General features: G+C 38.3%; 1 protein-coding gene across 2 annotated transcripts in view; it reads left to right on the plus strand.

Annotated features, from left to right (window-relative positions):
• plcb3 (phospholipase C, beta 3 (phosphatidylinositol-specific)) overlaps nt 1-25,520 on the plus strand; it is a 74,434-nt gene that overhangs the window by 44,555 nt on the left and 4,359 nt on the right. Inside the window, exons 3-33 of one of the 2 annotated variants that reach the window (XM_077229576.1) lie at nt 564-632; nt 743-877; nt 1,135-1,214; nt 3,894-3,947; nt 4,084-4,174; nt 5,392-5,495; nt 5,907-6,073; nt 6,160-6,306; nt 6,394-6,551; nt 7,452-7,534; nt 7,625-7,709; nt 8,459-8,606; nt 10,178-10,279; nt 10,441-10,520; nt 10,601-10,697; nt 10,839-10,923; nt 11,945-12,069; nt 12,193-12,347; nt 12,458-12,619; nt 12,769-12,868; nt 12,978-13,082; nt 13,845-13,939; nt 15,279-15,402; nt 15,592-15,627; nt 15,740-15,849; nt 17,262-17,371; nt 18,033-18,192; nt 18,311-18,387; nt 18,464-18,544; nt 19,519-19,579; nt 20,491-20,577. In XM_077229576.1, the coding sequence (XP_077085691.1) occupies nt 564-632; nt 743-877; nt 1,135-1,214; nt 3,894-3,947; nt 4,084-4,174; nt 5,392-5,495; nt 5,907-6,073; nt 6,160-6,306; nt 6,394-6,551; nt 7,452-7,534; nt 7,625-7,709; nt 8,459-8,606; nt 10,178-10,279; nt 10,441-10,520; nt 10,601-10,697; nt 10,839-10,923; nt 11,945-12,069; nt 12,193-12,347; nt 12,458-12,619; nt 12,769-12,868; nt 12,978-13,082; nt 13,845-13,939; nt 15,279-15,402; nt 15,592-15,627; nt 15,740-15,849; nt 17,262-17,371; nt 18,033-18,192; nt 18,311-18,387; nt 18,464-18,544; nt 19,519-19,579; nt 20,491-20,577 (3,273 nt within the window). The remainder of the gene's footprint in view (nt 1-563; nt 633-742; nt 878-1,134; nt 1,215-3,893; nt 3,948-4,083; nt 4,175-5,391; nt 5,496-5,906; nt 6,074-6,159; nt 6,307-6,393; nt 6,552-7,451; nt 7,535-7,624; nt 7,710-8,458; nt 8,607-10,177; nt 10,280-10,440; nt 10,521-10,600; nt 10,698-10,838; nt 10,924-11,944; nt 12,070-12,192; nt 12,348-12,457; nt 12,620-12,768; nt 12,869-12,977; nt 13,083-13,844; nt 13,940-15,278; nt 15,403-15,591; nt 15,628-15,739; nt 15,850-17,261; nt 17,372-18,032; nt 18,193-18,310; nt 18,388-18,463; nt 18,545-19,518; nt 19,580-20,490; nt 20,578-25,520) is intronic. The other variant, XM_077229577.1, reaches the window with a different exon arrangement.

The following is a 25,520-nucleotide window of genomic DNA, read 5'->3' on the forward strand; positions in this document are numbered from 1 at the left end:
TGTCTGTTCTTCCTATCAGAAGTAGTGCAACCGCTTGGAGTACTTCAAAAATAGTACATGGCCTCAGTTTACTCTTACATCTAATGTAGACAGTATCACTGATTGTACTGGGTTCTTATTGTCTTGAAGTGCAAATAAAGTGCAAAATAAAAAGTGCAAATAAAGTGCAAACTACTTTTTTTATTTATTATTATCTACAAAAGTGGTTCTCAACATTTTTGACTCCCTAGGACTCCACTGTCCACACAGTGATATTCAAAGGCCCCACAAATTTCCCAGTTGTTTGGCAAATATATGTATATACTAGGTACTAATATGTACTCTATATATAACATATACTAGAGGGGGTTAATTAAAATAAGAAATTTTAGTTGTTTTGACCTTGTTTTGTCTTACTTTAAATAATTTTAAGTCATTTTGAGGCCCATTCAGTAGTTTGCTGAGGCAACCTGGTGTATCCTGGCCTCCTGGTTGAGAACCAAGAATAAACAAGAATAATTATTATTTGTTTGTATATTTGTAAGACATCATCTCCTGCATATCTCTTTTCCACTATCTTACAGGATTTGGAAATCCTGGACATCAGTCATATCAGGGACACCAGGACGGGGAGATTTGCCAAATTTCCAAAGGTACATTTTTAGTTGTGCCTGTGTTGGAAAAAGTCTGTATGAAGGTTATGTTTGGAAAGGTTCATATGTCAGGTGTGTGTGTGGGTGGTAAACTTTGCCTGTGTTTGTAGGACCAACGTACGCGGGAAATGTTGGATTTGGGCAAAGGAGACTCCGACTCAAAGCTGCTAACTGTTGTCTACGGCAACGACCTGGTCAACATCTCCTTCCTCAACTTCCTAGCTGTGCAGGATGGCTATTGCAAGGTAACCACGACGACCGGACCCTGTCACCTAGATACCATGTCCATGCTACCGCTCCCTCTCCCTCTGTCCTGCTTATTCACTTTCTACCTTTGCAAGTGTACGCTCTGAATTGAATTATATCAGATGACTCTCATTTTATATACATATTTTTCCTCTCTCTTCAAAACCTTTGGCACACATGACGTTTTGATTTATTTATAAGATTATCATATTTACATAAATGCATAATATGTTTTGTGTTATGATTGGGTTTCCAGGTGTGGACTGATGAACTGTTTAAACTTGCCACAAACATACTGTCCCAGAATGCTTCCCGCAACACCTTCTTACTCAAAGCGTGAGTAATCTTCTTTTAAACGTGTGTGTGCGTGTGCGTGTGCGCGTGTGTGTGTTGGAGGGGGGGGGGGGGGTCGTCGGTGGGTGGGTGATCCTGGTAAACCCTACGTTGTGGGGACAAAATTTCCTCAAAACAGTATGGCAGTATCCGAAATCCTTTTCGCATCTCCGTGAGGAAAACACCTTATAAATCATACTAAGTGCTCTTTTGAAGATGTACAAATTCAGAACGTTTTCTGTGATGGGTAGGTTTATGGGTAGGATTAGTGTAAAGGGGTAAAATATACAGTTTGTACAGTATAAAAACCATTACGTCTATGGAAAGTCTCTATAAAACATGAATGTGTGTTTGAAACAATTGTGAGGCCAAGTGACCTTACAAAAAGTCTCAGTGGACTCTACTGAACTTAATATTTTACAGTTGCTCGTGATTAATTCTCTTAATTGTTGTAATCGAAAATGTGACTTCACTATGCAACATTATTTCTCCTAATTGTGTCTGTTTCTCGTAATTGCGACTAAATCTTTAAATGAGACTTTAGATCTCCAAATGCAACTTTGTTATAGTGGCTATTTCTCACAATTGTGAGATCATGCAAATACTACTTCCTTTCCTTTCTCTGCTACTTTATATCTTACTATTGTGGCTTCATATCTCTAAACTGCAACCTTGCGTCTAAAAGTGTGACTCACGGTTTCAGCTTTATTTTTCAGAATTGTGACTCTTTTTCTCAAAATTGTGGCTTCTTTCTTCTCACATTCACACTTTATTATGTGATGCATAAGTCACATTGTGACTTAATACATCTATAATTCTCTCAACCCAAGCTCGACAGTACCCAACTAAAGTTTAAGCTGGTTTTTCACATATAACTTTGGGTTTGCCTCAGAATTGTTTTTTGTAGTAAGGTTAGTTCTCCCAAAAATGAAATTTTAAAGTCCCCAATCATGGAAGAATTAAGGTCATACAGGTAGCGATGCGCGGTATACCGGTACTGCAAAAATACCGGTATATATTATATTTCAAACGGTACAATATCCTAATTTTGTTCAATTCGGTATTTGATGCGCTGCTGTTTCGAAGTTCACCGCTAGGCGGCAGTGCGCTACCTAAACTGACGCGGGTCATGCGAAACCGGCAAACGGCGACAACAGAGGAACACGATGGATCAAACGAAGTTCATTCGAACTTCTATACGCCCGAAACTAATAAATAGAGAGAGCAGTATGAGTGAAATAAGGCATTACTTTGCCTACAAAAGTAATGAGACAAGTAAAGAAACAGATCTCAATGCACCACTCTAAAAACTGGGAGGCAACACATCAAATCTGCCTAAGTTAAGCACTTGACTTGTCAGGTGCTCATCCTGACTTGTTCAAAGAGTTCAGAGATCGACAGGTTAGTCCATCATTCAACTGATTTAATTTAGACTTTTATTGAACACGGAACAGCGCACATACGTAAGAGCTTATCAATTATATATGATACGGTAACGTTAAACACGAAAGCTCAAATCTGCTTGCATGGCAGGATAGAACCAATTAAGTTTAGGTCTCATCATTTTTGCATTTTCAAACAAACATATATTAATTGAATTTGAATGAATAAAGAATAAAAATTTGAATAATATTAATTTTAGTATTAGTGATAGTAAAATGAATGGCATATTAGTGCATCTGTGGCGACCCCTAGAGGAATAAGACGAGAGAGAGAGAGAGTGATAGTAGTAATATGAATATTGCTAATATTACAATCAAGCTACATTTGTCAACATTCATTAGGTAAACAGACCTAACAGTATTATAGCATTTATTAATCTATATCAATCAGTAATTAAATGACCTAGAAAATTAAATATACTAATACATGTTTAGCAATGCATTAAACTAATATGAACCCAAACAGTAACCAAACCAAGATGAATAAATGCAATAAATGTAGATAATTCTCTGTTGATGCATGACAGCTAATGGTTTACATGTCATTTCATTATTCTATTATTATTATATGTTAATCTATTATTATAGATATTAACCTGTTTTAATTGTATAATTTCAGGGTTTTTTTTTTTTTTCAAAATCAAAATTTAACCTACTGTATGTTCCCTGACTGAATTATTATTATTTTATTTTACATTTTGATACCTTTTCTTAGCACATTTGGTAGTGGAGAGTTTCAAGCAGTGTTTTTTAAGTGTCAGTTAAATTGAGACTGTTTTTTTAATTTTTTATCTGTGGTATCGATTTAGTATCGATACCGAGGTATTAGGTTCTGGTATCGTACCTGAGCCAAAATTGTGGTATCGAGCCATCCCTACATACAGGTTTGGAAAGGGTATGTAAATGACAAATTGTAACATTTTGGGTGAACTATCTCTATAAAATTTGACAGTCCCAAATCCATTCAGCAGGACTTGGGTTCAGCTTCGTACCCTCCAAAATAAAATACCACAGCCCTTATTGTCATAGTCTTTGCCTCAGTCGGAGGCGATGCTGGTGTCAGGTGTGTGTGTGTGTTTTTGTTTGTTTGTTTGTTTTTGTTTTTTCAATCTATTGCTGATAGGTTTATTGACAAAGTACAGTACATTAAGTGGAAATAATCAGCGTAGAGATTACAAAACCAGTTTGATGCAATCATCTGTTTCTCACGGTCTGCCTTTTTTTGTGTCATTTTTCATAGTTACACAAAGCTGAAGCTGCAGGTAAATCAGGATGGGAAAATCCCTGTGAAGAAGTGAGTAAACACAAGCTGTCTTACTCAAACACAGTTATGTTTCCAGTTCTTCAGGGCTTTTGTTGCTAATGTGCCACTTCTCTTTTCATCATTCCTTTCACTTCTTCTCTTTTTCTTTCTCTTTCACTTCTCTCAGCATCATGAAAATGTTCTTGGATAAGAAACGTGTGGAGAATGCGCTGGAGCACTGCGGTCTGATCAATAGCAGAGTAATCAGTCGTGCACAGGTTGTTACACATCGAACCTTACAACTTTGTCTGCTAAGCTTTAATAAAAAAGTGTTTGTGTCCATTTCTCTCTCTCATTCTCTTTTGTTGTTTCTATATAAATGCACTGTTTTTAACTAACCCACATTCGTTTAGATTCAGAAGATCCCTTTAGTCTAATCTCTTGTAGCGTCTCCCTCTGTTGTCACATGTTCATTTGTTTTTCTTCTTCGTGGTGATCTGTGATCAATCCTTTTATGGTTCAGTTTGGACACAGAGGAGCTGGTCTTAGATCAGCACATGTCCACATTTCAGTCTGTTCACTGTCTTACACTGCACTCTGCTGGTTACATTTCAGAATAAATTGAGACTTAAAGGGATAGTTCACCCAAAAAATTAAATGTTGTCAATCCATTACTCACCTGCATGTTGTTCCAAACCTGTAAGACTTTCGTTTCATCTTCGGAAGAAAAAATGAAGATATTTGAATGAAATCTGACACGATCACGAGACACGATCACGAGACACGATCACTTGATATGATGGACAGTTTGAATTTAGGCTTATTCAATTTATTCATTTTAGCCTAAATTCAATCAGTTCATCATATAAATCGATCGTGTCTCTTCAGAAAATTTGGACTAAACCGCTCTAATCATATGGATTAGTTTTACAATCTTTTTATGAACTTTTTGAAGCGTCAAAGTGGTCATTCCGTAGCTGCCAATGGAGGGACAGAAAGCTCTCGGATTTCATCAAAAACACCTTCATTTGTGTTCTGAAGATAAACAAAAGTCTTACAGGTTTGTAATGACATGAGGGTGAGTAAATGATGACACAATTTTCATTTTTGGGTGAACGAACCCTTTAAAGGTGCCTTATTCTACACCAGGGGGCCTTAATTTATTTTTTCTAGTCATTTGTTCTAGTGAACAAGCCCAAAAACGTAGCACAACTCCCTGCATAGTGCAGAACAAATGTTTGCTTGCAAGACAGAACGATTGAAATGGATCAGATTACAGCTCTAGCCATATTGATCTGCGCTGCTCTGTCTGCTGGTTAATGTGGATATGGGTCAGTGCTGTTGAATCCATTTTGCATTTCAGTTTGTATTGCATTGTGAACATTTTATGCCTAAGTACTACATACAAATCTTTCAAGATACACCCTGTTATTCATGTTATTTATTTGTTTGTGCATTTATGCATGTGTGCATTTATTTATTTATTTTCTCTCAGGGGGATCATGGTATAAAGCTAGAAGACTTAACCTGGGAAATGTTCCAGAACTTTCTCAGCAAACTATGTCCCAGACCAGAGCTGGAGCGTATCTTTGTGGAGCTGTGAGTGAGCAGAGTCCAACAGCAATGACACAGATTCAGTGGCCCCCAAAAAAAGTATTTGGACACCTGGACACATTTAAAAATGAATGAATGGCATTCCATTACATAATATATCAACCAATTTATATCAAAGAAAGATGGCATAAGTAAAAACATTTCAAGAAAAAAGTTAGGTTTTTACATCATAAAATATAGAAATGCTATTCTCAATATTTTTTATCAAAAAATAACTAAATTAGAACATGTCCATGTAAAAATGACCCAGAGATGTAAGAAGTCAAAGTTTGTTTCTAAAACAATGATATTTATTCATTATTAAGTCTGTCCAAATACTTTTTAGTGGCATTTTATGTCTTAACTATGGATAGATCCTTTGAACAATGTGTAATTCTGTACTGTGTGTGTGTGTAGTGGCTCTAAAGGGAAGCCCTTCTTGTCTCTGGATCAGTTGATGGACTATATAAATCGGAAGCAGAGAGATTCTCGACTAAACGAGGTTCTTTACCCACCGCTCAAGCGAGATCAGGTCCGCCAAATCATGGAGAAATATGAAACCAACGCCAGCCAGCTGGAAAGAGGTACAAATCACACACCCACACACACATTTAGACATAGTGACGATGAAACTGATGATGGTTTGTTTTACGTGTCCTTGTGTGAGCAGACCAGATCTCCCTAATGGCCTTCGCAAATTATCTTGGTGGGGACGAGAACTCTGTGGTTCCTCCTGAGAGGTTGGACATCATCGATGATATGAACCAACCCCTGTCCCACTATTTCATCAACTCTTCACACAACACATACCTCACAGGTATATACACACACACACACACACTCTAAAAGACCCAAATATGGTCATAAACGCACACTAACACCCATCTGTGCTTTCTCGCTTTAGTGGGGCAGTTGACGGGCCTGTCGTCAGTAGAGATGTACCGGCAGGTGTTGCTGACAGGGTGCCGCTGTATAGAGCTGGACTGCTGGAAGGGCCGCCCACCTGAAGAAGAGCCAATCATCACGCACGGTTTCACAATGACAACTGAGATTCCATTCAAGGTGTGTTTGTGGCCCCATCTTCCACTTTACCATCTCAGTGTCCATCACTCTCATGATGCAGTCACATTTAGCTGTTTTTGGCGAATTTTCATGGCAGGAATCCAGTCATTTCGGTAGAAACCCTTTGGGATTGGGAGTTTACATGGCAGCCAGATACATTGCATCCGTCTTTCCTAAGGGCTGTGAATCTAGAAAGATGTAAGCTTAATTTATACTAATATTAGTGCATCATCAGACTGCAGCATCAGTTTACAACCATTTGTGTTTTTTGTGCTTTAACTGGACGGATGCGCAGTGTAGCTGCACAACACAACACATCGCCATAAGTTTCTAACTTCTGGATAATAGTTTAATGCAACTATTATGTAACCTAACTCGAACATTCATTAGAGTGCCACATTTGATCAAAATATTGGAATGGAAAGCATTCTCTTCATCCCTTTGATCACAGTGCATTTGGTCCAGAGTGTGTATTGCACATATTTAAACTGTTTATTGTTTATAAATCGTAATGTGTGTGACAAGGTTTATATATCTGTCTGGGTCTGTCTTATCAGCGCAAATGTATTATGTGTTACTTGTATAAATTTAATTATGAAGAACAATGGATTGAAGATGCTTCTTTGCATTACAAACCTAGCGCACACTATTTATCAGTGGCTTTCAAAAAAGTGGTGGGGACAAATTCAACTTTGGCAAAAAGTAGTGGGGACGTGTCCCACCCGCAAATTACACCTATGGAATGGACATACATTGGCACACTGTTGACCTTTTTACCTGCAACATTTAGCTAATGTGCAATGGCTAATTGGAAAGGCAAGCTGCCCATATATGCTGCACACACACACTGAACTGCAATGAGAGACCGTGTGTGTAATGTTTCAATCTTTGTGTTTGAAGGAGGTGATTGAAGCTATCGCTGAAAGCGCTTTCAAGACGTCTCCATATCCTCTCATCCTGTCCTTTGAGAATCATGTGGACTCGTAAGTATAAGGCATGAGTGTGTGGATAATGGATATTGCTTGTCTATTTTCCTATTTACGTTTTATCTTGATTATTATCTGTTTTTTTAGAGCAAAGCAGCAGGCTAAAATGGCAGAATACTGTCGATCTATGTTTGGGGACGCGCTACTCATTGATCCACTAGACAAATATCCGGTGAGTTCTTTAACATAAAAAGAGCAATTTTCAAATGCCAACTATCAAATATTAAAAATTAGTTTGTCTATTTTCTTAATAAACAAAAAAAAAAATCTAAAAAGATAGCGCAGACACATTTCATCTGTCCATCCTCCATTTAAACTTTTAACCTTCAATATTTTTAAATCCTTTCGAAATTTCAGGCCAGGCCTTTTAAATCCAACATTGCTATGCTAAAGTTTACTTATCTGGTTAAGGATGATGTGCAGTCATTTGTTCATAATCGCAGATTATGGGGACATTTAATTTTATATTTAACAATATTATTACAACATTATTTTCCTATTATCTCTAAAGCTGACAAAACAATCTGTATTGTAAAAAGCTATATAAATAAAAATATGACTAAACCTTAACAGGGTGATCAGGACCCCAGTACAAAGAGAAAGGGTATTGTATCATCCTGAAAGTATTTGTTTCCCACTGATTACACAGGTACTTAACGGATAAAAGAATAAGTGAATGTTAAATGTTGATTTGACCGTAAACCATTGTATTATTGTTAGAAGAACCTGTCCTGCATGGACAGCTGTATAGGAAATATGATGGCTGTGCAGTTGTTCATTATACAATTTCGGTCATTACAAAAATATTTGACCACAGAATGCAGTGATTGGCTATGTAATAACTAAGAATAGTAAACAATAATATTATTAGTTTGAGTCTAGATGTGTAGATTTTCGTCATGTTTTTTTTTTTTTTTACAGCTCGAACCTGGTCAACAACTGCCAAGCCCCCAGGAGCTGATGGGGAAGATCTTGATCAAGAACAAGAAGAAACACCACCACAGGGCATCTAACGGTGGGAGCATCAGACGCAAGGATGGCACAGACGAACAGTCCTCGCCTTTGAATGGTGTGTAAATGCACATGCACTCACACATATATATACACACACACACACACCAAAACATAGCCATATCTGCTCTAGCACAAAAGTGATTGTGATTAAAATGGTTGCAAATGTATCAAAACAATTGCTAAAAAAATTTTAAATATATATAGCAACTTGCGTCAAGATGTGGTTTTCCAGACACTGGGACCATTCACACAGAACTTGTTTTTGCATTTGAGAAAAAGCTAGAGATGAACTTTTAACGTGTTGCGTTTTAAAAGTGCATGAGATGCAGCTAAAGACAGGAGACAGAAGCACAGTGGTCAAACGCATCTGCCCAGTGCAGTGGCGTCTGGGTATGCAGGGTATGCATGTGCATATGGGCCTGCATCCATAAAGCTATGACGTCATTCGTTTCATTACTGTACGGCTTAATAGCAACGCTGCCCACCTCTTTTATTGCTAAAATGGCTTCACTACTGAAATGCTACATTATGTTTCTCAGCAATGTGGCAACTTTGCTGTTTTTTTTAAATAATTCAAAACGCAGCCTCACTATTAATAGAGATACGCTGCTTAGACAAAGGTAATTCATAAGGTAATTTGTCTCTCTAATTCATTCAAATAAATGTAGTCCTACTAAACTAAACTTTATCGCTGCGTCTGATTTAAAGCGGGCAGAATGCTAGATCAAACGACCCGTTGACAAAATAACCGTCACTTTTCCCATTCCAGTCGCCGTTAAGATTTTTTTTTTGCAAATGGGCCTCGGGACTGACTTGCTACGCCACTGGTCCAGTGCATATTTGTACATAGGAAAAAACAATGAAAAAGCAGCATAGTGAAACAGAAAAACATGTTCTGTTTGAGCTACCCCGTTACAGTGCATGTCAGTGTTTCCTGCATCAGCATCATTGTGTTGTCCAGCTTGTTGTTCCTGCAAGCACAGTGCAACCTGTGATGTCCAATTTGTGAATAAATTATGCTTAGGAGCCAACTATTTTATTAAATCAGTTTCAAACCCCTGACTTATTAATAGGAGTCAGCCTGACAACAAGCTCACTTACTTGACAGCAAACAAAATAAACAATAAGAACCTTTACTGTGAACTCCTTTGAGTGTATTTTTACACTAGAATTACACAATCTTCAACAAACATTTCTCATCTGATCTTCTATGACAAATTATAACATTTATTTCAGTGTGAGATCATTTTTAAATTCATCACTTATTCTCATGGGACATTTTATTGCACATCTCCGTCATATCTGCTTGATTAGAGAGTTAGCTCATGAACTATCTGTCATCATTTACTCACCCTCTTGTCATTCCAAACTTGTATGGCTTTCTTTCTTAGCTCTAAATGATGACATTTACAACTTTGCAAACATTTAGACACTTTCATTTCCGGTATCTACATTTTGCAACTCAACTGCAGTGCAAATATATTAGGGGCTGTTTTAAATTTGAACTCTTCTTGTGGTTCCAAAACCATTCTGGCTCATTCATAAACAATTAAATATACACATCCATTTTTCATTTACCGATTTCATTTCACTTTCAAACCCATTCATCATGAGATTTGTGTTTAGATTGTCCGTTGTCTGATGGGGAGGTGGGCCAGAACATGTCCAATGGGGGCGAGAAGCTTGCAGAGAAGATGGCCAAAGACCTTGAAATCCGCAAGTGTATTGGTGGGTTTGTGCCTAGTTGACATGAGGTTTCAACCAATCAGGATGAAGACTGAAGTCACTCAGGCAGCAGTATGGAAGTTCATGGTCAATGCATTTATGATGTATACTAAATTTTCTGTGTTTTTGTGTGTGTATTATTTTTTTAAAATATTACCCTATAGACCGGGGAGAAGGAGACAGTGATGAAGAGGAGGAAGAGGAACCCATTCCAGATCCAAAGAAACATAACAACACTGATGAGGTAACTTGTTTACTGTCCTGTTCACGTTTCTGGTCCCTCTCTCTTTCTATGCACATATTTGACATGTCTCTCTGTTTCAGGGTACTGCGTACAGTGAGGTGAACGCTACAGAGGAGATGTCCACATTGGTCAACTACATAGAACCAGTCAAATTCAAATCCTTTGAGGCGGCAGCCAGTGAGTACTGATACTTTTCACATTACGGTTGTTACTATACTGTGTATTCTAGCATGGCTGGAACAGCAAAACTGTTTTGACCAATCAGAAGCAAGGACAGAATCATCCATTTTTGAACGATCCCTCTCTCTCCGTTTTTAGAGAGGAATAAGTTTTTTGAGATGTCATCTTTTGTGGAGACCAAAGGCATGGACACAATGAAGAATTCTCCTGGCGAGTTTGTTGAGTATCCTTCACCAGCCTAAGATATTGATTAGATATTGATTGTTAATTACTCAATCGCCTTTTCTAAACTTGCCTGCATTACTCCTTTTATTTGTATTTGTAGTCCTGATCCGAATTCTCCTTCAAAGCGTGATGTGTTGTGGGAAATTCATACTTTGCACGTGACGTCACAAGTACTGGCTGGCGGGCAAGAACGTCCTTCTCTAGCAACAAAGCCCATTAAACTAATCAAGGATCTGGCCAGGACGTCGCCAGTTTTAATATACAAAAGTTGGTGTTTTGAGGTGTAACGACATGCCAGATAGTTGGTGATTGGATGCACTATTATTCAGCATAATCGGGTTAAGAACGTGCATGTAAACGCGCTCATTCCCCGAAAGTGAAAGTAGAAACGGACTGAGCTTTCAGCATCTGTCGCTGCATTAACGCCGCGTTCTCTCAGAGACGACGATGGATATAACGGTATAGCGACGACTATCTTAACTTACTGGCTTAATATTCCTCTTGTGGACCTATATTAAGTTTTTGAAGCTGCTTTTGATTTTCACAGATGGCAGAGTTGTGCTGTTCGTGAACTAAAGACTGTTTTTAGACCTATATCATTTTAGTGATATTATTCATATTTAGTAATTGTATTGTTTTTAGTGTTATTAGTGTCATTAAACGTTGTGTTAATGTGCTATGGAAACAAAATAGCCTCACTATATAATTGATTGTAGTATTGGCCATTTTGTGAGCGTTTGTTGCCCACCGGGTATCCATGGCAGTCACGTGACTGCAAAGTATGAATATAAGCCATTATATAGTGTTTTACACTTTTCCACCAGAAATAGCAGACCATCCAAATACCATTGGCATAATCATATCAACATACTGTGGTTTAGGACACACTAATTCTAATGTTAATTTGAATGCAAATCAAGACTAGTGGGTAGTGGTTTCAGTTACATATGTTTGATGTGGCATGTTTGTGTCATATTCAAGTAATGTTGTTCTTCCTGAGCAAAAATGTTTTTATTCAGATACAATAAAAAGCAGCTAAGTCGCATCTACCCCAAAGGGACACGTGTGGATTCCAGTAACTATATGCCACAGCTCTTCTGGAACGTGGGCTGCCAGATGGTGGCGCTAAATTTCCAAACTCTCGGTCAGACATGCAGATAGCACTCTGTTATTGCCTTCTTCCTTATTTTTTTATCGGTTGTTCTACATTTACGTATATTTTTAATGCCTTTGTATATTAAAATAAGCTTATATCTCTGTTTCTCAGACTTGCCGATGCAGTTGAACATGGGGGTGTTTGAATATAACGGCCACTGTGGGTATCTACTGAAGCCGGAGTTCATGAGACGCACAGACAAACACTTTGACCCCTTTACTGTGGACATTGTGGATGGCATTGTAGCCAACACAGTTAGAGTCAAGGTATTGTGTTCACATGTATCATTTTGTTTGAAGTCATCATCATAGTATAGTAATAGTTTTATGTAGCATGTACAATCAGATCATATCTCATCTTTCACTCACACACACAGATCATCTCAGGCCAGTTTCTGAGTGATAAGAAGGCCAGTGTTTACGTGGAGATAGACATGTTTGGACTTCCTGCAGACACTAAAAGAAAATATCGAACGAAAACTTCTAACAACAACTCTCTGGACCCAATCTGGGAAGATGAAACCTTTGTGTTCACCAAGGTAACAAATGAAAGGAATACTGTAGTTCATCCAATCATGTCAATTATGTCATGCACAAAACTGTGAAGCTGACTAATGCTGTACTTGTACTGTGATAATCTACACATTTTTATCAAATGAAATGAAGTATGCTTTTAATCTATCTCTAGGTGGTATTACCCACCCTGGCGTCTCTTCGACTAGCAGTGTATGAGGAAAATGGGAAGATTTTTGGTCATCGTATCTTGCCAGTATCAGCTTTGCGTCCAGGTTTGTGCAAAATACATGGCAGTGGTTTAACAGACTTGCTGTTCTGATACTGCACTAAAAATCTGCTGGTTCGTATATGTTATATGTGTTTGTGTGTGTGTGTCTTTAGGATATCACTACATCAGTCTGAAGAATGAACTGAACCAACCACTCATGCTGGCATCCCTATTAGTGTACACTGAAGTTATGGACTACATCCCCAACGAGCACCAAGGTAGGAGAGAGATCTATGGGACTACGAATGCCATGGTTGTCAGAAAGACACATGTTGCTACACAGAATTAATATTTGCAACTGGTGATGTGTAGAGATGGGAATAGTGAACCGGTTCTAAGTTTTATGAACCATCGATATTGTATGCCCTCGACGTTAACGAGTCCTCTATCGATGCTCCTGCTCCAAGTCCCAGCCATAGTATATACAGACCGTGAACGCACAACTGTCCCTTTTGTCCTTTATCGGGGACATACGCATCTGTGCGTCATGACGTCAAAGCGATTTGAGCAAAGGAGGGAACCATGGAGATGAAGAGATTTTACTAAACGAGACAATTTATGCCGTTTGCAATAACAGGGTTTTTCCTGCATTGAAAAATTTTGGCGGGCAGAGGTTCGTTATATGACAGAGGTGCAGTGATTCATTTATTCTTGTTAAACAGCTTCAAAACGACATTAAACAGTTCCAGTGATTAAAAAAGAGTGACATCACTGCATTAAGTGGTGCAAAGCTAGTTGTTTATTCAATTCTCTGCATAAAAGTGTCTAGTGTATTTAGCTGCAGTGTGTCAAGCTTCAAGTAGTTACAGTATTTACCGTAGCAGAAACTATTGTAGTTATGTGTCTTTCACAATGCTAATTTTAAGACTGGGATTTACACCAACAGTCTTTTGGTTACAAGCTCGGATATGCATCTACCTTTGTAACCGAGACTTACTCTGATGTTTTTTCTCTGTCTTCCTTATTTTTTGTGTGTGAAGAATACGCAGAAGCTCTGACAAACCCCATCAAACATCTCTCTCTGCTGGCCCAGAGAGAAAGGCAGCTATTAGCACTTATGGAGGATCCCACTGAGGTTAGTCAAACTTGTTTTTGGGTTTAAGGCAGCATCAACCTTTTAGTTAGGTGCCATTTAGCAAATATCATGTGACTGGCGCTATATAAATTACAAGTAGAAGTACTAGTAGTTCCTGCAGTCAAATTTGAATCTCTGTAACCAACCAGTTCTTTCTTCTGATCTCTCTTCTGGACTTGCAGCCCAGCCAGAAATAGAAAAAAAGTGCTCACCTTTGTGTCGTTCCAAACTTTTATGATTTTCTTTATTCTATAGTAAAACAGTGTTCTGCAAACTATGGCACGCTTGCCAACATTGGCACGTGGAAGGATAATCATTGGAACCTGATAATAGCTAAAGAGGTGCTTTTATTTTATTTAAATAAAGTCCCTTGAACTTGCATACGGACGTACATTTTGAGGTAATCATTCCTCATAGGCACTCAGCCTGTTTTATTAAGTTAGGTTCTATAAATACAATTTTAACCTTCGCTAGCACACAGATCCGACAAACCGTCCTCCCGCGTACCATAAGGTTGCCAACCCCTGCTATAGAACATACTTTTTTTAATATCCTGGCCACTCTTTTTACGATAATGAAAGTGAGTGAGGCGAGGACAGAGGCTGTCAAACTCCAAAACGACCACCAAAAAAATGACCTACAAGTTGTGTGAAGAACAGACAGAAATTTAAGTCATTGTTCAATGAAAACCTGAAATCTAAGTTCTCCTTCTTGAGAAAAGTGGCAATGTCTTATTCATGAGCAAATCATTCTTTCGACACATATTTTCAATTAATCAGTTGATAAAGTTGCTTTTATGATCTGATAATTTTATGGTGCGTTTTCATCTTTTTAAAGCTTGAAAGCCCCAGTTCATTTAATTACTGTACATGAAAAATAGTGATATAATCAGACTTTCTCCTTTTTTTTTTTTTTTTCGTGGTAAAAAATGTAATCAAATGGGTTTGGAACAAAAGGTGAGGATAAATGATGGATTTAAATTTTTGGTTGAACTATTACCAGGAACTAATATCTTGCAGATATTTAATCAATTATGTGAATGCATATTGTGTGTGTGTGTGTGATTCTGGTATTCCCTACATTATGGGGACCAAATCTCCACAAAATAATATTAATCAGTTATTTTTTACCTTGTGGGGACATTTTTTGGTCACAATGTGGACAATCGCTTATAAATTGCACTAAATTCTGTTTTTTGAAAATGTAAAAAGGCAGAAAGTTTTCTGTGATTGGTAGGTTCACAGTTAGGGGTTAGAATATACAGTTTGTACAGTATTATAATCATTATTACTCTGGAAAGTCCTCATTAAAAATGAAAATCCAACCTGTGTGTGTGCAGGGTAGACCTGCGAAACCAGAAGAAGGAGACCCTCCCTGCGTACCCTCTGCTGACCCTTTCTGCCCTCTGCCATCTCCAACACTTCCTCCTGTAGTCAGTGAGGTCATGAACCCTCCTCCATCAGGTTCGGTCTAGCTTCTGAAACAATCTCTATTTTTCCTGCCGTCACCCTCTCGCTCATTCTCTGTCTCTCTCTACCCGTCTGCATTTTGGCCATAATGTTTGTCATGTCAGTTTTGTATTGATGTCTACTCATGAATATGCATGGACTGTCCATTAAGTGACCTGTATGTTCATGTATAATATGTTATAGACCCAAAAGAAGATCTAGTCAACAATATTCTTAAAGGTAAGATCATATTCACCATCATTCGCTCTTGTTCATCAGTCACGTGCCTCCTGCAGAGCACTGAGAGAGGTTTTGAAATATCATGGTCAAGCTGTGTGTTTGTGTTTCGCAGTTATCGAACCTCAGTCTATTGATGAGCTCAAACAGCACAACTCCTACCTGAAGCTGATGAGGAAGCAGTACAAGGAATTCAAGGAGTTGAGCAAGAAACATGTGAAAAAGGTAAAAAACACTTAAATTATGTTTTATGTAAGGAATGGACCATCATGGTCACGTTCAACCATGGTGTGTAATCATTTTTAACTTGATAAAAGATATTCAAGATCAATTTTGATGTTGGGTTGAGAAATCCTGGTGTTTAGTAAGTTGCCAGCATGTTTCAGCAATGTGCTAAAACATGTTAGTATGTTGGCCTTACATGTAGGCCTACACTTGTTAAAGCGGTATAATACTATGCAGTTTTTTTAGCTTAACTCAGCAGCTTTGGACTCTATGGAATGGTTATATTACTTTTTTCGGGTTGAATGGTGGACGTCTTGCTCCCCCCTGGTGCTTGTGAGCGGAAAAAACACCCTTGCAACTTTGGCCCGGCGGGGCACTGGCCTCAGCTTCAGGAAGTATCGCGTGATTTCAGCTCTCGCGATGTAACATACATACAATGTCTCATACATACCTCAGTCGACATGGCTCCGGCGTTCGCCGGCTTGTTTGAACACAAATGCATATGGCCAGAGGGAGAAGATGCCAATGGGTTTTTTACGACAGTGTTGTCAAATATCTATTACGAAGCTGTAGGGGAGCTTTATAGAGAAACCTGTGAGCAAAAAGCGAGAATACAGCGACGAAATTTCCAAAACTGCATAGTGCCGCTTTAATCTCAAAACATTTTTCATTTGTAAAAATGGTTTCTTGAAATTCCCCAAGCCTCTGTTACTAATGTGAAAGTCTTACTTTAGAACTGGGGCTGTTTCTAAGCAGTTACAGTGTAACAATGTTATAGAGAAGAGAGCATGACTTAAATCTGCTGCAGCTCTCAGAAGATAGCAAAGTTAACTTCATTTTTCAGTAGCGAGGCAATCAATCAATCAATAATTTATTTCTAAAGCACATTTAAAAATAACGCAAGTTGACCCAACAGACTCAAAATTTCAACAAAATTACACAAACATCAAAGAGCACAACAAAACACTCAACACCACAAATGCCTAAGAACAGTTAAAAGCAGCGGAGAATAGATAAGTATTCAACATAGAGCAGGCAAGAGCATCATTATTTAGTTTTTAGATGCTTTTATTGATGTTTTATTTAAGTAATGAGCTGGCTGGACCGTCACATGATAAAAAACACTTTGGAGAAAATCTAATTTGTCATTTCTAGTAGTTTTTATGGCTTTTTGAAGTTCTGATCATTTGATGGAATGATATGGAACGGAAATGCAGTCAAGAATTATTCTGTTATAGAAAATGAACAACCTTTAAACATCTATCAGCACTTCTGAAAGCTTGATTCAAATTGTCTGTGGCATAAGAATGGTGAACGCTCTAATAAATGCCGGTACAGCGGCAGAATAAAGGCGAAAGGCCAAAGAGTAACTTCTAAAAAACAATGTGTATATCTGTGTATGTGTGTTTCAGATGTGGGCTCTCAGTAAGGAACAAAGGACTCGCTGTACTCAGCTGAACTCTGACCTCCAGAGGAAACGAAGTCAGGTGGAGAAGCGTGTGCGCACCAGTCTGAAGAAAAAGTGAGGGCATTGACGTTTTAACCTTAAATTAATGTTGGCCAGGTATATATTGTGCTTGTGTGACAACTGTTTGCTCTATATTTCATATTGTGAAAGTGACGTGTGTTGCCAAGTACCATGTCCCATACTCGGAATTTGCGCTCTGCATTTCACGCATCCGAGTGCACACACACAGCAGTGAGTATTTAACACACTCATACTGTGAACACACACACCAGGAGACATTTTTGCTGCGACGTCTGGGGAGTGATTGGGGACCCGCTTATTCAGCATTGTTCATTCAGGTTCAGAATGAACAGCGCTCTCTTCCACCCTTAGGCGTAGGCCCTCTGATGGGTATTTTGCATGTTTAAAGCAGGAAACAAACAACACCAGTAGATAAACACAGACTGCCTTAGTCTTAGTTTTTTTGCAGTTGTCCCATGCTCAATGTCACATATTTGCTTATTTGATTAGTGACCTAGAAATAGTGCAGAATCTGAAATATTTCTTCACTTTACTGTAGAACATTTCTTTGGTATAAATTGGTTTGATTTCGAACTTGAAACCGGCCCTTGGTTTAAACAACATTTGAGAGTGTTCACTTTGAATAATATCTTTATAAATTATTATTGTTATTATTTTTATTATAAATGTTTTTTTGCTGTTTGCATGTGCGCAGTGGTTCAGAGGAGCACTCACAGAGGGAATTGAAAGAGCTGGATCTGGAGCTACAGAGACAGACAGAGCTGTTTAGAGAGGAGCAGCTGCAAGAGCTTCTTGCGCTCAGACAGACACAACATCAGATAGAGAAAGAGGCTAAACAATGCCACCTCAAAGAGGTATGACAAGCATAACAATATCGCAAAGACATCGCTATCACAGCAGCTCTGAGACGCACCACACGCACACACACTGCTAAAAATGCTGATTCTTTGTGACTCTGTGCTTCTGTCTCAGGCCAATCAGAAACTGAGGGAAATCACCCAAGAATGCCAAGCAGCCCAGATCAAAAAACTCAAGGAAGTGTGCGACAAGTAAGAAATGTTTGGTTATGTTTTGAGGTGCATTTGTGTGTGCGCAAATGCTGAAATGTCACATTTCTACTTGCAGAGAGAAGAAAGAGCTACAGAAGATTTTGGAAAGGAAGAGGCTAAACAGCATCATTGAGGCCAAGAAAAATGAAAAGGAAAAGTTAGTAATGGGTTTTTCTCATCTCAGGAAAGTGCTTGTAGCAGTCTGGGGTTAAATGGTTAACTTACCCAAAAATGAAAATTCGGTCATCATTTATTCACCTTCATGTTGTTCAAAACCTGTATGAGTTTCTTTCTTCTGCAGAACACAAAAGAAGAATTTTGAAGAATTCATTTTGAAGAATTAAGAAAATCACACAGGTTTCGATCGATATGAAGGTGAATAAATGACGACAGTGTTTTCATTTTTGGTGCATTCTTTAAAGGATTAGTTCACCTCAAAATGAAAATTTCCTAATAATTTACTCACCCCAGTGCCATCCAAGATATCCATGTCCTTCCGTTAAAGCCCTTCAAAGACCTTTGAAACTGCATTGATTTGGACTTCAAAACGCTGGTTGTCATTGAAGTCCATTATTCTAAGAAAAATCCAGAAATGTTTTACTCAAAAAACTTAATTTCTCTTCCACTGAGGAAAGAAAGAAATGGATATCTTAGATGGCATTGGGGTGAGTAAATTATTAGGAAATTTTCATTTTGAAGTGAACTAATCCTTTAAGTGCATTGTCTCAACCAAAAATGAAAATTCTGTCATCATGGACTCACCCTTATGTGTGTTTTCTCCATAAAGTCAATGGGGTCTACTGTTGGTTGGGACAGTACTGATTTTCATTATATGGATGAAATGCATTTACATCCCTTAGATGTGTTTTTTTTAATTCTTTGAAAAACAATTTGACAATTTGTAGCTTAGCTTAGAAATGTTCTGAGATGCCGAGAGATGTCTTTAAAAGCAACCATATTTATCTGTCCCGTTATTGAAAGATAAAGATATAAGAGAGCATTTTTTGAATGTGCTGCTGATGTTGATTGAGCCCTTTACTTCTGAAAGGTTCAGCATTGCACTCAGCGCCTCGACTCACCCCATGGTAAAGGACAAAAAAAGTAACCTCCTTCTGTCTTTCTCTTACTTAGCAGGGAGCTGACCGAGATCAATAGAAAACATATAAATGATTCTGTCAGCTTAATCCGTCAGGTGAGTTCTGGAAGTGTCTGGATGTAGTGTTGTTTGGATTTTTGTGTAAATGGCTCTTTTTAAACAAACTGATATTTAAGAAAGCCTTTACACCTTGTCCTAATTAGGTGCCACTCAAGTTTCCATTGTCTTTTTTTTTGGGCCTGTACTGAGAGCATAAATGCCCAGACACACCAAACTGGCATTAAAGAACTAGTGGCAACAAAAGGCTGCCTTGGTGTCACCTCACATCACCTGTGTCTGAGCCGAAAAGTTGAGTTTGAACACAATGCAAAGACTACAGTGCAGCCTGCTACCACATCCATTCTGTGCCTGCATGACTGGAAATAACTCTCCATACCAGCAGGTGACAGTAGTCTGCTGCATGCTTCATTCAAAAGGGTAACTAGAAGAGCTACGACTGTGGTATAAACCGTAAAACACAGTAGCGGTCTTTTTAATTTTCTTTCTTGTGCACTGGTTCACTAAGCTGAACAGCCAGTCAGAGTGATCTGTCTCCTGGCTGGAGTCCATCGCAGTGTCAACAGAGAGCAAAAACTAGGTAGACACTCAACGATGGCCGACATTTGCCAATCGTCAGCTTGGTTTGTGTTACAGCCATAATAAAGCACAAAACAATAAAATCAGCCAATCAGAAGATATTGGATGTTTCTGTTTGTTTCATCGCTGGGTAGATCCACGCATAGTAAACCTGACTGGTTTATTAGACAGCTTTCTTGAGAAGGACAAGCATTTGACAGAATGTCTCATCACTTTTGCAGAAGAAACTCAGATTATGGCTTGATGCTGTTATTGCTCCTCACCTTGTTAGGACAAAGTGTAACAGAGCCATATAAAACATACTTGAGTACAAACAGTCGAGGTCAATCTTCCTCATAAAGTCCCTTAATTCCTTCTCTCTCTTTGTGTAGCTGGAAATTTCTCAGGGGAAGCGTCAAGAGAAGTTGAAAGCCCTTCACAAGGACATCCTTCAGAAAATTGGGGAGGAGCTTCCACTGGTCAGTCCATTCAAAGATCTATTCAGCCTTCAGTCCTAACATGCTAGTCCCTGTTCAATTTGATCGATTCCTCCTCTTTAACACAAAATTTTGGAAGTCTTCCTTACTGAAATGTCCCATAGTAACTATAGCGTTTGCCTAAATACCTTCGTTACAGAAGGTATAATGCCAACCAATGCAAATCATCAAGAAAAAAGCAATGGTCAATTCAGGTTCTGAAAGCTTCTTGCACTATTTTGGGTGAGGGATATCCCAGACACGATTAACCAGTAGGAATTTAACAACCGGTATAAATTTCTTTGCCTTGATTTTAAAATTCTCAAGCACAATAAGGTGAGAAAGAGAACTCAATTCAGTATTTGCACACAGTTTGACTGACGGTTTTCTGAGTGCGCACACATCCGAAGCATATGCGCAGAGAGCCGCCTGTAATGCAGTTTGTAAGTACTGAATGGAGTTATTTTTTCCATGTCTGATTGCACTTGGTTAGTTCACCCAAAAATTTTGATTATCCCGTAATTTACTCGCCCTCAAGCCATCCTAGATTTTATATGACTTTCTTCTTTCACCCAAACAAAATCGGGAGTTATGTTGAAAAATATCCTGGCTCTTCCAAGCTTTATAATGGGAGTGAATGGTAAGGTTTTTGAAGGCCAAAAAAAACACGTCCATCCATCATAAAAATAATCCATATGGTTTCAGGGGGTTAATAAAGGAAAATATTGATATTTATAACTTATTCTATAATCACTGGCTTCCGGTGACGGCCATAAGCGAGTCTAGTTCCTGCGGAAGAGTGACCTCTGACCCGACGCATGATGTAGGATGTAATAGTTGCTTAAGCTTAGGTGAGAGTAGACGCCTCTCGCGGTAGGGCTAGGCAACAAACTCAAGCTTCTCTTTTTTTTAAATATCGATATGCTCTGACATTTCTCTTTAAAAATTGTCATTTTAGACTTCTAATTTGTGACCGGTGTTTTGATTTGCGTTTCCACGTTCGTCAATACGTTATGCGTCGGGTCGGAGGTCACTCTTCCACCGGAACGAGACTCTCTTACAGCCGTTACCGGAAGCCAGTGATTATAGTTAATAAAGTTATAAATATTGATATTTTTCTAACAAAAATGCATCGCTTTGCTTCAGAAGGCCTTTATTAACCCCCTGGAGCCGTGTGGGTTACTTTTATGATAAATGGATACGCTTTTTGGAGCTTTAAAAACTCAGGCTCTATTCACTCTATTTTTTTATATAACTGTTGTCTGAAAGAGGAAAGTCATATACACCTAGGATGGCTTGAGGATGAGTAAATGATGGGGTAATTGTAGTTTGCCCAATAATAAAAAACATTTACTCACCATCATGTCGGTTCAATTCTTTGGTTAATCTTCGAAACACAAATTAAGATGATTTTAATGAAACCTGAGATGTTTTATGTCCCTCCATTAAAAGTACTGCTAACCAAAGCGGTCATAAAGGCATCATAATATGAATCCATATTATCTTTTGGAAATTGATCTTAATGCCTTAATTAGAAATATGAGGAAAAATCCAACCTTTAAGGACACCAATTTTCTTTATGTATGAATAATGTATCATAAATAAATAAATGTTCTTCCTTAAAGTACAGGGTGCATATTGTAAGTCAGGACACCCCTATGTTAAATTCCCATAGAGTCAGGCAGAATTTTATTTTTAAAGGCCAGTTATTTCATGGATCCAGGATAATATGCATCCTGATAAAGTTCCCTTGGCCTTTGGAAATAAAATATCCCCACATCATCACATACCCTTCACCATACCTAGACATTGGCATGGGAAACTTTCCATAAGATCATCGTTCAATGCAAATCAAACCAGCTATTAGGCTAACTGAAATAAAACCATGCCAATGTCAAGTCAAGTCATCCTCATTTATATAGCGCTTTTAACAATGTAGATTGTTTCAAAGCAGCTTTACAGAGATAAACATATCATTTAAGGTAACAGAGATTGGTTTGGTTTTATAGTGGCTCTTGAAAAATGTTTATTCCAGCTAAAGTTAGTTTTGATTGATTCACTTCCGTCTAAATGATCATTGGTTATTAAATTAGGGGCCGCTAAGGCGACACCGTTCTCTCTAAACAGACTTTAAACGTGAACCTGTGATAGACGCTGATGGCGTTCACATGCGCATTAAGAATTGATTCTATAGTTATGTGCGTTTGAATATGTGTGTGCAGGTTTGTAATTCCTTACAAAGCATGCCTAAACAAACTACTTGTCTATAAATTTTGATGCAGAATTTGTATTTTATCTTATCACTTTGAGTAGGTACGCGAACCGAAAAATTCCACAACGCTTTATCTGTAGAGTGGTATAGGGATCCTCCATAGGGAGAGGCTAGTTGGCACTTCAGCACTGCATTGTCATCGGGTCCAGGCGAAAGTCCTTCGTCAGATCTGGAAACGGCCTGGATCCGGCAGGCTGCGGGAAAACTTCGGGATAAATAAAGACACTAAAATTAGCGTAGATGCCATTCTTCTTATGATGTAACGAGTACATCAGGATTTGAGGGAAGTGTTCCCAGTTCCGGCTGACCTAATCTATGCAGCCTAATATTGAATTGTAGAAGTCTATAGAGTGTTATGTGAATGCTAGGTCAAAGAGATGTGTTTTTAGTCTAGCTTTGAACTGACAGATTGTGTCTGCTTCCCGGACAATGTTAGGAAGATTGTTCCAAAGTTTTGGTGCTAAATAGGAAAAGGATCTACCGCCAGCAGTCGATTTATATATATTCTAGGTATTATCTACTGGCCGGAGTTTTGAGATCGCAATAGACGTGAAGGACTATAATGCGTTAAGAGCTCGCTCAAGTACTGGGGAGCTAAACCATTTAGTGCTTTGTAAGTAATCAGCAATATTTTAAAATTTATACGATGTTTAATAGGGAGACAATGCAGTGTTGACAGAACCGGGCTAATATGGTCGTACTTCCTGGTTCTGGTAAGAACTCTAGTGGCTGCATTTTGAACTAGCTGTAGTTTGTTTATTAAGCGTGCAGGGCAACCACCCAGTAGAGCATTACAATAATCTAGCCTTGATGTCATTAACGCATGAACTAGTTGTTCCGCATTTGTCAATGAGAGCATATGACGTAATTTTGATATATTTTTAAGATGGAAAAATGCGGTTTTACAGACACTAGACACGTGACTTTCAAATGAAAGATTGGTATCAAAGAGCACACCCAGGTTCCTAACTGACGACGAAGACTTAACAGAGCAGCCATCAAGTGTTAGACGGTATTCTAGGTTATTACGTGTGGAAGTTTTTTGTCCAATAATTAGAATCTCTGTTTTTTCAGAATTTAGTAGTAGGAAATTACTAGTCATCCAATTTTTGATATCAACTATGCATTCCGATAATTTTGTGAATTGGTGAGTTTCGTTAGGTTTGGAAGAAATATAGAGCTGAGTATCATCAGCATAACAGTGAAAGCTAATTCCATGTTTCCTAATGATATCTCCTAAAGGTAGCATGTAAAGAGTGAACAGCAGCGGTCCTAGAACTGAGCCTTGTGGTACGCTATACTGAACTTGTGATCGATAAGACATCTCTTCATTTACTGCTACAAACTGATAGCGGTCAGATAAATATGATTTAAACCATGCTAATGCAATTCCACTAATGCCAACATAGTTTTCTAGTCTATTTAAGAGAATGTTGTGGTCAATGGTGTCAAATGCAGCACTAAGATCAAGTAACACTAATAGAGAGATACAACCAGGATCGGATGATAAGAGCAAATCATTTGTGACTCTGAGAGCTGTCTCAGTACTATGGTGCGGTCTAAATCCTGACTGGAAATCCTCGCAGATACCATTTCTTTTAAGAAAGGAACACAGTTGTGAGGATACTGCCTTTTCTAGTATCTTTGACAGAAAAGGTAGATTTGAAATCGGCCTGTAATTGACTAATTCTGTAGGATCAAGTTGCGTTTTTTTAACAAGCGGTTTAATCATAGCCAGCTTAAAGGTTTTTGGTACGTATCCTAGAGACAAAGATGAATTAATGATGTTAAATAGAGGATCTATGACTTCTGGAAGCATCTCTTTCAGTAGTTTAGTCGGTATAGGGTCTAACATACATGTTGTCGATTTAGATGAATTAACGAGTTTGCAAAATTCTTCCTCTCCTATGGCAACAAATTAATCAAATTTTACCTCGGGGAGACTATAATGCACTCCCTGATGTGATGCTGTAGTAGACGGTTGCATAGTTATAATTTTGTCCCTAATATTATCAATCTAATAAGTGAAGAAGTTCATAAAGTCATTACTGCTGTGTTTCTTGGAAACTTCTGGGCTTGAAGCTTTCTTTTTCGTTAGTGTAGCCACTTTTTCAAATAAATACCTTGGATTATGTTTATTTTATTTTAATAGGGTTGAAAAATAAGCAGATCTAGCAGCTTTTAAAGACTGTCTGTAAGCAATCGAGCTCTCCTTCCATGAAATCAGAAATATCTCTAGTTTTGTTTTCTTCCAGTTGCGCTCCATTTTTCTGGCTGCTCTCTTAAGGGCCCGGGTGTGATCGTTGTACCACGGTGTTGGACTATTTTCTTTTAATCTTCTTTAAGCGCAACGGAGCAACTGTATCTAAAGTGCTGGGACGATGAAACTGATTAGGAAGATTATTGATAAAAGCAATTTTTAGTGGCACAAGTGATAGGTCTAACATACTTGTAACACGGAGTTGGCTTTGCAGCCTTGGCTAAATGCAATTTACATGAGACTAAATAATGATCTGAGATGTCGTCGCTCTGCTGCAGAATTTCAACAGCATCAACATTGATTCCATGTGATAATATTAGATCTAGAGTATGATTACGACAATGAGTAGGTCCTGACACGTGTTGTCTAACTCCAATAGAGTTAAGAATGTCTTTAAATACCAATCCCATTGCA

The sequence above is a fragment of the Siphateles boraxobius genome, unplaced genomic scaffold (genome assembly GCF_051911475.1).
Source record: "Siphateles boraxobius isolate OS27281-9 unplaced genomic scaffold, OSU_SipBor_1 130, whole genome shotgun sequence".
NCBI classification, from domain to species: Eukaryota; Metazoa; Chordata; class Actinopteri; order Cypriniformes; family Leuciscidae; genus Siphateles; species Siphateles boraxobius.